Source organism: Diuraphis noxia, unplaced genomic scaffold, assembly GCF_037042655.1.
Source record: "Diuraphis noxia isolate RWA-SAM2 unplaced genomic scaffold, SU_Dnox_SAM2 contig0005, whole genome shotgun sequence".
In the NCBI taxonomy this organism is placed as follows: domain Eukaryota; kingdom Metazoa; phylum Arthropoda; class Insecta; order Hemiptera; family Aphididae; genus Diuraphis; species Diuraphis noxia.
The window spans coordinates 25939950-25955232 of record NW_028301715.1 but is presented as its reverse complement, the minus strand read 5'-3'; the positions used below and the strand labels follow the sequence as shown (position 1 = coordinate 25955232).

General features: G+C 39.2%; 2 protein-coding genes across 2 annotated transcripts; both read right to left on the bottom strand.

Annotated features, from left to right (window-relative positions):
- Positions 1-707: 707 nt before the first annotated feature.
- On the bottom strand, positions 708-1683 carry LOC107163507 (uncharacterized). The gene has a single exon (XM_015510970.2). The coding sequence runs from the start codon at positions 1498-1500 to the stop codon at positions 1024-1026; it is 477 nt and encodes a 158-aa protein (XP_015366456.2). The 5' UTR covers positions 1501-1683; the 3' UTR covers positions 708-1023.
- Positions 1684-6998: 5315 nt separating this feature from the next.
- LOC149055137 (uncharacterized) lies at positions 6999-12271 on the bottom strand. Its single transcript, XM_089229512.1, has 2 exons — positions 11842-12271; positions 6999-11770 (listed from the first exon to the last, which is right to left on the bottom strand). The coding sequence occupies exons 1-2, from the start codon at positions 12269-12271 to the stop codon at positions 6999-7001; spliced, it is 5202 nt and encodes a 1733-aa protein (XP_089085638.1).
- Positions 12272-15283: the final 3012 nt, after the last annotated feature.

Below are 15283 nucleotides of genomic sequence, written 5' to 3'. Positions count from 1 at the left end.
GATTAAATTTTATTCTACTTTCAAAGTAGAAATTATCAATAGGTTTGGAAATAATTTTTCCTCTGTTTACCTGAACCTGCTGCTATTTGATTTTAACATTCATGCACATAATAATATATATTGGTTTTCACTAAACATACCTTAAATGAAACACTAGTTTGCCCTTATCTACTATTTTGAAGATTTTGGTGAATTTTTCATGACACTATACCTATAATTTTAATTTCCTATAATATTTTCTATAGATGTATTCAGCTCATCTATGATACGAATATTTTTAATTCCATGAAGCTTGGAAACAAGTAATCCAATGCCATTGTATATTCTTTAGGACATTAAGTATGGAGAGTCAATTCATAGTAATTATCAATCATCCATTGTCTAATTTGTATGATGATTTCATTTTCAACATAATCTACTCTCTACAGCATAAAAGATTGAGTAGAATGTATGAACAATTTCCTGAATATGAAAAAGGATGGTCTTAAAGTACTTACCTATATTAGAAAATTCCATTAATCAGACTTTGAATGACTGCATTATTGAAGAAGAAAGAGCATGTTTAATGAATTACTCTGTATGTTTCTATTATAAGTAAATTATATATTGTTTAATAATTGACCATTTTTAGTTTTATAACATTTGAAATTCGAATAAGGTGAGAGTTAGAGCTTATTTAAATCTAAATAAATAAAGCACAAAGAATATACGTAATGCAGTAACAGTTTAATATTGAAAACATAATACATAATATATAATGGTTAGATAGATACACCGATTACATAGGTATAAATTATACCTATATATATAGTTATAACAATGAAGAAACAATAGTTTATTTATATAATATCATATAGAGTGCTGCATAATAATAACTTAAAGAATTTTTGTATTTTGTTTTTTTAATTGGTGAGGGTGGAAGGAGGGGTAATTTTTCTGAGAACAAAAATTATAGTTGAAAAAATATAATATAATGTAATTAATATTAATATTCAATAATTTCATGATGATGGTGGCTCGGTTTCATTGTTGGGGTGCTGCGTAATCGACTAACGCACACGTATCATCCGCCATCTTGGTGGGCGGGTTGCACGGTACAGTTGAGAGGTTGGCGTTACTGCTTTCGACGCAAGAGAAACACTGACCCATGCAGACGCACGATTTAGTGATATCCGTGCAGTTCTGTTTACAAATGTCTTCGCTGTAGAACTGAGGGTTTCCCGTATCGTCCGTTGCACACAAGAGACACATGAAAGTCGATGAGTTCGGTGAGGTGCTGTCACTGGGGATGCACGGTCCATGATTTTCGGTGTGGCACGGCGATTGCATGCATTCGTTACACGACGTGAAATTCATGCTGGCCGATGTACTTGAATTCGTTGAAGAAGTATTATTATCGTTAGATGGTACGGGTGCAGGTGTCTCATCGGAGTACACGTAGATGAAGTTCAAAAGTATGGCAAAAACGAACACGGGCACGACGGTGTACGACAGAAACATTTTGGCTTTGCTGTTGTTGTTGTTTTTTCGGAGGAAATCGAGTCTGGTATCTAATGGCTAATATGCGGTACTGCGATGTCTGTTATTTCGGAATCTGTTCCTCAACGACGACGAAGTTCATCCGGACACTGTTTGAGCGTTAATAGTTGATAGACTGACACTACAGTTCCGATCGGTTTAAGTTTCATTTTTATAGCCTAACGGCTGACGGGTTCGCGATCGTGGCGTCGTTTAATTGGTCGGGTCTCGTCGTGGTAGGGTTGTGCGATGGGCGGTTAAATCAACACGACAAAATTATTTTGTTTGACTTCCGTCGTATAGTGTGTCACAAAAGTCCCGTTACGCTGTAATTATCTCTGTGTTAAATCCTCCGCGTGATAACTATACGTCCTGTGGATGTGACATTGTTCAACAGCAATTCATTATAGAAATGTGCGACACAAAGTTTCAATTTCTTAATTGTTGTAGTGGTGATAAAACCATCACTCTAAATAGATTGGTGTGCCCATCTCACAGACTTATACATAAGGTGGTTCTAGACATTTTAAGAAGTAATATATTATGCTGCATACTGCTATTATCTATAATCGATAGTTATAACTAAAAATAAATATTAAATTTGTGAGTAAATAGCATAAATTCATGATAATTTATTAATAAATAATAATTAATAAACAGTGGTATTCAATCCATAAGTACCTAGGTATCTAAATATAGTTCTATTAGTTCTATTAATCGTTAATTGTCGTAATTAATTAAAATATCTAATAATTATTTTGGTCCAAACGGTGTGTTCAAAATTTTTAACTTAGAAAGACTATAAAAATTAAAAGGACTTCGTGCCTCATGTGTTGTCACCGCCTTACACATGTATACTACATAGCAAATTTTCGTTCACTAGTTTTAATAGTGTGCTGTCAGTTTTGATATTAGAGTAAATTGTAAAAGAGTTATGTGCATTTTCAAATGCTTTATTATGTACGAATAACTACTTTAAAAATAAATATATCGTAAAAAACCAACGAAAGAACACAGAAAATGTTCTTACCTAAAAGTTTGATAATGACTCAGTTCGCTCTAATATCAAGACTAACAGCACACTATTGAAAATAGTGAACGACAATTTGGTATGTGTAGTACGTGAGTAAGACTAAAACAATAAACATTTATAAGAAACTTGTAACAATTGAACATTTAAATACATTTTCAAACAGAAAATAATTTTCACATTTCCGTTTAGTACACATAAGTATAATATGTATATATAATGTATTTTAAACTTGGTTTGTGTTAAATATTGTACCACTACTCACTAATTAATATTAAAAGAATGCAAGATTTATAGATTATTATATTAGTTATATAAAGCTTCAATCATAATAACATTGGTAGGTCCAGGCACATATACAGGGGAGAGAAGAGAGGTTGGGGTTAGGTTATGAATTTTTTACACACCCAAAGTAGAACTTTGAACACTCCAATCTCCAATCCAATAGTGTACATATATTACTTGTTTACTGAGATTTGAAATTATTATTTGTAAAGAAAGTTTTCGAAAAACCTACATGAATATTCAATCACAGAACCTACCGTTGCAATCAGTTTTGGATAATTTTTTTTTTAAGCTCACGAAGGGTATTTACTTGAACAAATTGTATTAATACAGAACTACTACATGTCCCACAAAGCATCACATTTGGATCTTTGGGGGTTAATTACAGGAAGTATACTAGTTAGGTCCCAGATTATTTTAAGTAAATAACTCAAATATTCGATATAGAAGGTAAAACATTAAAAATACGTATATAAATATAAGAATAATTATATGATATAAAATGCGATTAAAAAAAAAGTTGCTAAAAATATATCGCTCTGCTGTTTAGTAGTTTACAAGTGGGTTACTTTAATGGATAGTATTAAATTTGGACTCTCTATCAATTGGACATAATATCGTAATCACCTGCCCCAAATAGGTACACAGAAGCACGCAAGATACATCAAAACCCTGCATCACTCTATCAAGCCTTCAAAGATGAAAACACAGCTGCAATCAGTACATTTTTCCATAATATAAACACTAAATACTCATTGTAAATAATAAATATAATAATGTTGTAAAATGTATTCCAAAATTTAATGTACACATATATATATATTTCCCTTTCTTTTTCTTTTTCTTGTATATGTTTCGATTAAAGTAGGCTAAAAACCTGAGTTGTTTAAGTCTTAATAAACTTTTTTTTTCTTAAACATTAAAAAAAATAAAAATATTGAATTCAATAATATAATATCATTGAATAAGCAAAATGATTCTGAGTGGAGACGATTTGTCAGACTATAAAATTTTGTAGTTTTATACAATATTATAATAGCTATTATTTCAAAAAAAAAATTAAAAAATATAGGTACCTATACCTATAAAATATAGTCCAGATTCATTATGCACACGACTCACTCAGTCATTCATAGTAGGTGTACTATACAATTTAAAGTTCACACGTATAATATTTTTAAATTGCAACAATTTAACTAAAATTGTTATCATTGATTATTTAATGAGTAATTTCATCCAAATTTGAAATTAAGATAACTATAAAAAAAACTGTGTTTGTGAAGTTTATAGATTTTTTTTAGTGGAATTAACTACTTACGTGGTACCTCGTTTTTTTAAGATTTAAACGTTTTATACATTTTTAACAACTAAAGAATTTGTAAATTTTCAATTATATAAATGTTGAAAAAATTGGAACTTAAAATGATTATAAAAAAAAAAAACTTGATTGTATATTTGTAATAGTTTTCAACTGCTATTAAATAAACTTATTGGGTATCTTCTATTATATTTTCAAGTTCTTTCACTCAATGGTTAACATTTTATTGACATTTGTGGAAATAAAAAATAAAAAACGAAAATTTTCAAATGTCTTTAAAATGTAAATAACTTAAAATTTTTGAAATATTTTGAAAATTTTATCAAGTATAGGAATTGATAAAATAAACATAATATGGTGTAAATTTCAAGTTTCTACAGTTATTCGTTTATGAATAACGACCAAATAAGAATATTGGTACAAATGACATGGCGTGATGAATATTGAATGTTCATAGGCGTGCGTACGGGTTAGGCTGATTGGGCTTTAGCCCCACCTGACCCTTTTTTTTTCATACGTGGGTGGGTACTTGGTACCTAAAAAAGTAATAAGGTGTTATATGTGTTATACGTGTTATAACCGTAGAAAATTGATTAAAAAAATAAATCGAAATAGATAATATTTACACGATTAAAGATATTAATAATATGTGATAAAAATAAAATTGACATTCCCGATATCAAAAAACAATATATAGTTGGTTTACATTATATAGGTAGTTGGTCCTCAGCCCTCCGCTCGCTTCAAAGAATATCTAACAATCTCTGATAAACACTGTTCTTGATTTGGACCATGATCATGATCGTCCAACACTGGTTCTCGCACGAAATAATTTTAATTTGGCTTTGCACTCTTTCCTGCGTACTTTTTGACATTCCCAGTATGTTTTGCCGTTGATTGGTAATTTAGACCGAACGTAAATAAAACCACCATAAACCAATTTTGTTTCACCCAAAATTTTAATTTCAGCCATGGTGGTGAAGTAAAATAAAATTATAATAAGCTTATACAATAAAACGCACTGAAAATGAAAGTATAGCGACAAGTGATAGTACGTGAATAACGAAACTTTACGATTACAAAAATTACAACGATTTACTTGCTATATTTCGATACAAACGATAATAATCATAATAATATTACAAGAGCGCGATGATAAAATACAAACAATTAAATGTTCATGTAGCAAAGATAGTAATAGTACCTATATATTATAGTATACATAATATGTCGTTGTAACGACAGTAAATTGCAATAAAGGCAAAATACCCATACTTTTTCGTAAATACTATCTTTATCTAAGGTATCTAAGGTTTATTGAAGTATCTATAATAGTTTAGTTATAGGCATAAAACATAACACATAGAAAATACGCCAGTAGTAACAACATTTTTAAATTTATAAATTCTTTTAATTTGGGAACAATAACTGTGCGACAGACGGCTGCACCTGTAAAGCCGATGACGAATACGTGCGCGCACGGACGGCGGTCAACACGTTACGCGTCGGGCGTGTAGTTACTTATGTCGAAAACCGGTAGAGATCCCTGTAAGGAGGAGAGAGTGAGAGAGAGATAGTGGACTGTATAACTATAAGGACATGAATATAAGATAACTAATAACATTGAGTTTGATGGTGTGGCAATGTACAGAACAATATTTATTGTTGGCGTTCTGCAATTCAAATATCTTACGTACTAGTGTTAGTAATAGTATTTGTCATGGCACGATCACAACTCGATCGGCAAAACACTACTATAATAATTCAATATATGATAATACAAAAAAAAAACGTATGGGTCGCGTAATGCGAGTAATAAATGTAAACAATAACAAACAAGATAATCGTGTGTACGACCTGATACGAAGAAAGTTCGATGATACCACGGTGAGAGTGCGGCAACTGACCCGGTTCGACGGTGAGACGGTGACAACGGACGTTGAACTGGTGTGCAGCACTTGCACCTACGTCGAACGTGACGAACAGGTACGACGACACCACGTATATACGGCCGGTAACGACGGCGGGCGAAAACACGTGGGCGCGAATGCAAGTTAACAAATTCTGAGCACGGCTCGGGTTGCGGGACGGACGTCGTCCACAACGACACAACAATACAAAAAAAAACTAGTTGAGCGCACCGCGTTCGGTGAGTTCGCACTGCGTCAAGCGAACGGACGGAAACCACGTGGACGTGTAGGTGCACGGCCCGGGGCGCACAGCGAAAAGATCGGGCAGGCGAAAAAAAAATAAGCCGTGGGTTCGGCAAACACGGATCGCGGACGCGATGTGTTGGTGAGCGCGAGGGCTCGGGTGCACAAAAAAAAACAATAAAACGCACAATGGTGATTTACGACGACGGGGCGTCGGTTCGCGACAAAGAGAAACATGCAGCTCGTGCAGTCTGCCTAGACGGCTGGAAAACGACAACGGCCAGCGGCGGCGCAACGGCGACGGGTGGCTAGATGCGACAGCGCGGTTCCCCACTTCGTGAGGTCCAAGTCCGCTCTCACAGCTTATCGGTGGCGGCGGACGCATATAATGCGCAAAAATATCATATGTCGATTATGTACCCAACATTTCCTCCCCGCGTTGAAAGACCAGGGCGTCTTTCAAGAGATCATCAAACATGAAGATGGACGTTGAAGTCAGATCGTACACATTACAAAAAAATACGGAGCAAAAATACATGATAAATAACAATTAAAATATCTACATAGTACCTGACACTCATCAGTAGACAAATACATAAATAACGTGAACCAGACTGTGACTGTTGCACAAAAAAAAAAAAAAAAAAAATTACAAAAATTTACATAATGAGGACCTTGGGAGATGAGGGCAAGTTTAGGGCTCGACTGGTAAACGCACAAGTTTCACGACCGGGCGCTTGTAGATACCGTCCCGAGTGCGCACGGACACGACACGGACAACATCATCGGCACCTGGGTGGACCTCGGTGACACGACCGAGCCGCCATTCGGTAGGTGGTCGAGATGGGGCCTCAACAATGACCATATCGTTGACCTTCAAATTTGGAGATGACTTGTACCATTTTGAACGACCTTGCAACGACGACAAGTACTCACGGGACCACCTCTTCCAGTAAGACTGGTGGCATTGGCGTATGAGTTGCCATCGGTTCAACCTATTAATCTTTATGTCAGTGATGTCACGTTCTGGTAGGGCGTGAATAGGTTCTCCGATCAAGAAATGCCCCGGAGTCAAGGCGCTTAAATCATGCGGGTCAGATGACGCCGGCGTGATTGGTCGAGAATTGAGGATACCCTCGACGCGGGTAGTCAAAGTAACAAATTCTTCATGAGTTAATATCTGCTGACCAATAACATGCTTGAGATGGACCTTGGCACTCTTAATTCCAGCTTCCCAAATGCCGCCGAAGTGCGGTGTGGCAGGCGGATTGAAATGCCACGTGCACGCCAGATGTGAAGAGATTCGATCCTGCTCTTTGGCGTTGCGAAATAGCAGTTTGAGTTGACGCGCAGCACCCACGTAATTCGTGCCGCAGTCAGAATAAATATCGGTAGGAATCCCACGTCTAGCGACAAAGCGATCCAAGGCCGCGAGAAACGCATCAGTGGTTAACTCTGTGACGATTTCGAGATGAACTGCCTTCACAGCCATACATACAAATAATGCCAGATATACTTTCACTGATTGGGCGCTGCGACGTTTATGCTCTTTCACAAGAAAAGGACCTCCATAGTCCATACCAACATGGGAAAATGGTCGATGAGGTCGAACTCGGTATGGCGGCAAATCGGCCATGATTGGCTGAGGACGGATGGCCTTGTGACGTGTGCACGGAACACAAGCAAAAATTTCACGACGCACTGCGGCGCGGCCAGACATGATCCAAAACCTCCTGTTCAACATTGACAATATCAGCTTCGGTCCGCCATGGAGGAACGACAAATGATAATGACGAATTAACAATGTCGTAAGATGTGAATCTCGTGGCAGCAGAATCGGGTGCTTCGAGTCAGGGTGTATAAAGGAAAAACGTAGGCGGCCTCCGACTCTCAAAACTCCTGTCTCATCGACGTAGGGCGCTAATTGAGCTAACGACGGAGGTGATATCGTAGACTGTTTCTTCAACATGTTAATAAGTTCGGAAAAGTAATATTTTTGTGTCTGGCGTACGACAACGGATAGTGCAGTTTCGTATTCTAAAAACATTGGTGGCCCCGAACAAACGGGCTGTCGGCGTGAGCGACGTACAAAACGGAAAACGAACGAAAGGACACGTTGCATTCTGGCAAGCGATGAAAACCGAGTGAACAACTCAAGTGGAGATGACGATACATTGGCGACAAGAGTCGAAGTGACGTTAGGCCTGGTCTCGGGCAATTGGTCAGGACTCAATGGCGTGAATTTGGACTTGGGCCATTGCTCTTCCGGCCGTCCCAAAAACTCTGGGCCATTCCAATAAATATCCGATGACATCGCAGCCCTGGGTAGAAGCCCGCGGGAAGCAGGGTCCGCGGGATTCTCGGCGGTCGACACGTGACTCCACTTGCAGGCAGGGACAAGCTGGTGGATTTTGGCGATTCGATTAGTGATAAAAATCTTAAAATATTTTTGATCCGATGTCAGCCATGACAAAACGATGGATGAATCGGTCCAGGCACGAAGACAAGTTATGGAGATCTCGGACGACAGAACCTGACGGACATGGTGGAGTGTTTGAGCCAGCAATAGCGCCCCGCATAGTTCCAAACGTGGTATAGACGGAGAATCGTTGGCGACGGCAGTTTTGATAGGGGCGACCTTCGTTTTACATGTAATAAATTTGACTAATATGTCCCCCGCGGCGTCAACACTGCGCATGAATATGGTGGCCGCGTATCCTTTGGTCGATGCATCCGCGAAGCCCATCAATTGAATATCTTGCTGATGTACAGCCGGAATGTACCGAGGGATTGATAGGCCAAACACATCATTTAGCTCCAAACAAAATTGACGCCATGTCGATAATAACTCGTCGGTAATGAGATCATCCCACCCAAGCTTGCTGCACCACAGCGATTGCATAAAGCACTTTGCCCAAAGTAACAACGGACCCAGCGCGCCTATAGGATCAAACAAACGTGCTATGACTGAAAGGACTTGGCGTTTGGTTGAGGAAGTTTGTTGAACACTGGTATGGTAGGCGAAGTTGTCATTATTCGTGTTCCAATGAAGACCGAGGACTTTGACCGACTGCTCATCTCGTGGATCAAAGGATACGGAATCTATTCGATCTTCAGGACGGAGAGACTCGAGAATGAGGGCACTATTACTCGTCCACTTGCTCAACTCACAAGCTCCACCACGAAGTAAGTTGACAATATCGTTCTTTCGGCGTAATAATTGTTCTTCGGTGTCTGAACCTATAACAATGTCGTCCACATAAGCTGACTGAGTGAGAACACCCTTCGCCAACGGGAATCGGTGACCATCTTGGGCATCAAGTTCATGTAAGCACCGGATTGCAAGGTAGGGTGCACAGTTAAGGCCATAAGTGATGGTACATAGTTGAAATTCCTGCAGGTCATCGGTGGGGGAATCACGCCAGAATATGTGTTGGAATACGCGATCTTCCGAACGAATAAGGATTTGTCGGTACATCTTGACAATATCGGCGGTCAGAATGTATTTGTGTAATCGGCAACGCAGTAGAATGTCACGCAAATCCACTTGCAGTTTAGGTCCGGTGCACAAAACATCATTCAAAGAACGACCAGACGAAGAGACTGAGGAAGCGTCGAAGACGACTCGTATTTTTGACATATCACCATCGGACTTGAATACGGCGTGATGTGGAATGAAATAGATGCCCGGTGACGGGGCTGGCACCATGTGTCCCAGCGAACGATAGGTGGACATGAACTGGCGATACGCCGCATACAGCGCGGGATCCTTGGCCAATCGCTTTTCTAGATTATAGAATCTTTTCATTGCTATGGAACGCGAATCACCTAGCCCGTGACGCGATGTACCTTGCTGTTGAGTTGAACCGGTGAACAAATGGCGAAACGGTAGGGCGACACAAAATCGACCTGTCGTATCACGCGAGGTAGACTTTATAAAATATTCTTCGCACCACTGGTTTTCCGTGGTGGGCGACGACGGGGCGGCGGGTTCTTCGATCAACCAGAATTTTTTAATTAAATCGTCGATTGAAGACGGAGCGATTGCGGTGGTCAGCGTGACTGGAGGTGACTTGTTCGGAGTAGAAAATGAGCCGAAAATTATCCAGCCAAGCTGAGTGTCAAGGGCCGATGGTAAACCCGAGTGATGTTCCACACCCGCGTGTGGGCGGATCAGACTTGGTAGGATATCCGCACCGAATAGAACGTCGATGCGAGACGGGATGTCGAATTTGTCATCGGCGAATCGAAGGTGTTGATATTGTTGACGCACGGTCGCTGGTAACCGAGTAGCTGGCATGGCAGTGGTAATTTGTTTTAGAACAATTAAGTCAACAGACGGGAATAAATAATCTGGTTTAACGTGTGAGGAAAACTGACAACTGGTTATACCTTGAACGTGGGACACAGGACTTTGTGCGAAACCTACGATGTCAGACTTGTAACGACGTTTCGAAAGTCCAAGCCGCGCTGCACAATCACCAGTCATGGCGGAAATCTGCGAGCCACTATCGAGCAGTGCGCGTACGCAGTGTACTTGTTCCCACGCATCCTTAATGTGAACAATCGCTGTACCTAGTACGACGGTAGAATTGGCGCAGGCGGCACCGACAAACGAGCTAGAGTCACCACTCGACGTGGTGGGTTGGGGTACCGGGTTACTATTCGAAGTCGTATTATCTACAATTGACGTTCGATTTTGTTCACGATGTAGTAGGGTGTGATGACGCTTACTGTTGCACGAAAAACAACCCTTGGTTGACGGACACGTATTGACCATATGACTCGAACTCAAACACGCGAAACACAATTTACGAGCTAATACAGCATCTCGTCGTTTATCAACAGTCATTCCGGTGAGTTTCGGACATTGATATATTCTATGATCGGGCTTATCACAATATAAACAATTCCTAGTCTTATATTTAGTCGAAGCGGACGTAGTAGCAGCGAACACTGATTTAGTCGATTTGGTATGTTTACCGCGAACATCCGGTTTTTCGAACGGTTTTTCGTTGCGACCGACTTTATTAGATTTGGTAAGATTTTCCAAAATCTTACATCGATGTTGCACAAAATTTACTAATTCGTCAAAAGTCGGAATAGTTGACTGTGACGTACTAGATTCGAACAGTTGTAAAGTGATCGGGTCGAGAACGCGAGAGCACATATGGAAAAGCAAAAAACTCGAAAGGTCAGCGACCCCCAGCGATTTAATTATTGATACATTTTCCTTAAATGTATTAACGAACTCAACTAAAGCTGGTAGTGATTCATGAGCGATTGGTTTAAAGGCGAATAATTTGTCCATGTGAGCGGAAGCTAACAAACGTTTATTGTTGTAACGCTCGGACAACGCGTCCCACGCGATCGGGTAATTAGCCGCGGACAACGGTATAGATTTAATAATAGCCAACGCTGAACCAGATAAACACGACAGTAGATGATGAAAACGCTGTGCGTCATCTATGTGTTGGTTATCATGTACGAGTGATATATATATATATCGCGAAACGATCGCCACGATAGTAAGTTGCCGTCGAACATAGGTAATTTAATTTTTGGTAACGCGACGAATTGTTGTTGTGGCACGGAATTGGTGAACGACGAAGACGACGATTTACTTTCGGAAGTAGTCACGGGAACGGCACTCGCGACAATTGTTTTTATTTCAAGGCGTAAGGATTCCATGGAAGTAATCAACGGACGATCAGCCTGTTCAAACTCGGCAATACGGTCAACATCGATTAATGCATTAATAATGATATCTTGTTGGTGATGAAATTGTTCGACAAACCTATTTAGTTCCTCAGCGTGAATAATCAACGACGGTATTTTTCCAATATCAGCGCGTGCCTCTAATGCTGTGGCGTGAATATGTTTAACCGAATTTAATATATTATCGCGTTTGACGCGACTTCGCAGTAGAACTTTTTCCGGATCCTCTTCTTTCTTTGTTGGTGCCATGACGATACGGATTAAATTAATATGTGATGAGGTACGATTGTGACGAAGTAATTACACGAAAATAAAATCCGGCTCGAACGGACCAAAACAATGTGCGACAGACGGCTGCACCTGTAAAGCCGATGACGAATACGTGCGCGCACGGACGGCGGTCAACACGTTACGCGTCGGGCGTGTAGTTACTTATGTCGAAAACCGGTAGAGATCCCTGTAAGGAGGAGAGAGTGAGAGAGAGATAGTGGACTGTATAACTATAAGGACATGAATATAAGATAACTAATAACATTGAGTTTGATGGTGTGGCAATGTACAGAACAATATTTATTGTTGGCGTTCTGCAATTCAAATATCTTACGTACTAGTGTTAGTAATAGTATTTGTCATGGCACGATCACAACTCGATCGGCAAAACACTACTATAATAATTCAATATATGATAATACAAAAAAAAAAACGTATGGGTCGCGTAATGCGAGTAATAAATGTAAACAATAACAAACAAGATAATCGTGTGTACGACCTGATACGAAGAAAGTTCGATGATACCACGGTGAGAGTGCGGCAACTGACCCGGTTCGACGGTGAGACGGTGACAACGGACGTTGAACTGGTGTGCAGCACTTGCACCTACGTCGAACGTGACGAACAGGTACGACGACACCACGTATATACGGCCGGTAACGACGGCGGGCGAAAACACGTGGGCGCGAATGCAAGTTAACAAATTCTGAGCACGGCTCGGGTTGCGGGACGGACGTCGTCCACAACGACACAACAATACAAAAAAAAACTAGTTGAGCGCACCGCGTTCGGTGAGTTCGCACTGCGTCAAGCGAACGGACGGAAACCACGTGGACGTGTAGGTGCACGGCCCGGGGCGCACAGCGAAAAGATCGGGCAGGCGAAAAAAAAATAAGCCGTGGGTTCGGCAAACACGGATCGCGGACGCGATGTGTTGGTGAGCGCGAGGGCTCGGGTGCACAAAAAAAAACAATAAAACGCACAATGGTGATTTACGACGACGGGGCGTCGGTTCGCGACAAAGAGAAACATGCAGCTCGTGCAGTCTGCCTAGACGGCTGGAAAACGACAACGGCCAGCGGCGGCGCAACGGCGACGGGTGGCTAGATGCGACAGCGCGGTTCCCCACTTCGTGAGGTCCAAGTCCGCTCTCACAGCTTATCGGTGGCGGCGGACGCATATAATGCGCAAAAATATCATATGTCGATTATGTACCCAACAATAACCTTCGGGAAAAAGGTGTTCGGGAAAATAGGTTTCGGGTTTTCGGACTTTCGGGCAAAATACTATTCGGGAAAAAATTAATTCGGGTAATTCGATTCGGGAAAAACGGCGGGTACCATGATCATCAATATTTTGAGGAAACTAAAAAATATGAAATGAAACATTCTTGTTTTTATTTTGCACTTTACCAGATTATATTTGGATTAAACGTTCGATTCAACAAAGAAAGTCTTAAATTAATCGAACTGGTTGGGAATTTGGTTAGGTCAAAATGAGTATTTATCTGCTACCTTCGACCATCGACCAGTAAACTTATCATTTATACATTTTACCTATCTGGGAACAACTAAAAAAATTAATCGTCAAATGGTTAATATAATATTAATATTCCATGTTAATCATTCAGGCTTTATGTAAACTGTGCAGATTTATCAAATTACGTGGCGCAGATTACCTCAAAATGAATAATTAGATGTTACGAAAATTGCTTGTAGTTTTTTTTAAGTTTTAGTGCAGATCACAGACAACCAGAGGCGTGCTCAAGGGAGAGTCATGACTCATGAGGTTCGACCCCCTCCTAATATAATGATGTATATGTTATTTCACAAAAATATGAAGTCAATCTCCTCACCATAGAAAAATCATGAGCACGGCGTTTTTGCAGACAACACATCATGTAACTGAAAATGTACCAATATTAGCACGCGATGGCGGCTATCTTTAAAAACTGCCTTACATATAAATATATAATCCTTAAAATATTTCCATCTTTCCGATCCCAAACCGCAATGGTCAAGGGCCATCCCTTTTGAGCCCTCTCCTTAATTACCTAGTCACACCACTGTTTAAAACGTATCTACTACCGTACTGGTTTATGTACCGACAAAAGAGGGTACTTTAAAGTGGTGTAAATTAAAAGTTTTGTAGCGACAAGAGGGAATAAATTTAATTTTGTTTTTGTTTTATTTAGTTTTTATGAGCCACGAACTACCTATAAAAACTTAAAAGTGGCGCAAACTACCAATATTAATTTTTAAATGTAAGGCAAATTACGTATGTATTTTTATTTAATTTGTGAGGAGAGGGGTAGATTTTTGATGTAAATTACATACGCTCGTATCTTTATACTATGTATGGTACGAGTTTTAAATGGTTTTTAGTTTTCGCATTTTATAATGCGATCGTTTGCTACCATAAAAATTTCGGTGGAAAAAAGTAGTGACGAACAATTGATTATGGTTGACTATTACATTTACAGGAGCTAACAAATATTTGATGTTTGCAAAATTAATATGGCGGCAATATTTCAATAACATTTAACAGCATACCTAATGTCAGCTATTAATTTATAACTTCGTTATTGTACTGAAACTTAAACTGCTGTTCAATTATTATAATGCGCATTGTGTACAATTGTATTTAAATGTGGCACTTGTCGTGCAATCGTAGTCGTAAATATTATACCAAAACCCGAAACGATTACATAAATCAGGCACGCAGATTTATTATTCAATTAAATATTTGATTATACCCAACTATTATTGGAGTTTTTTGAAATTTATTTTGTTTAAGTGTTGTCAAATTAGTTCACTCTTACCATATGTTGTATAATTTGTACCGTTTAGCTTATATTGTTTTGTTTACATTTTACATATTATTATTATATGGTAATTAATTATTAAATTAAATGCTTGTTTTAGTATACCTACATGCAATAACCTAATTATACATTACAAAACGTTTATCATACATTTTTGTGAGGGTTGG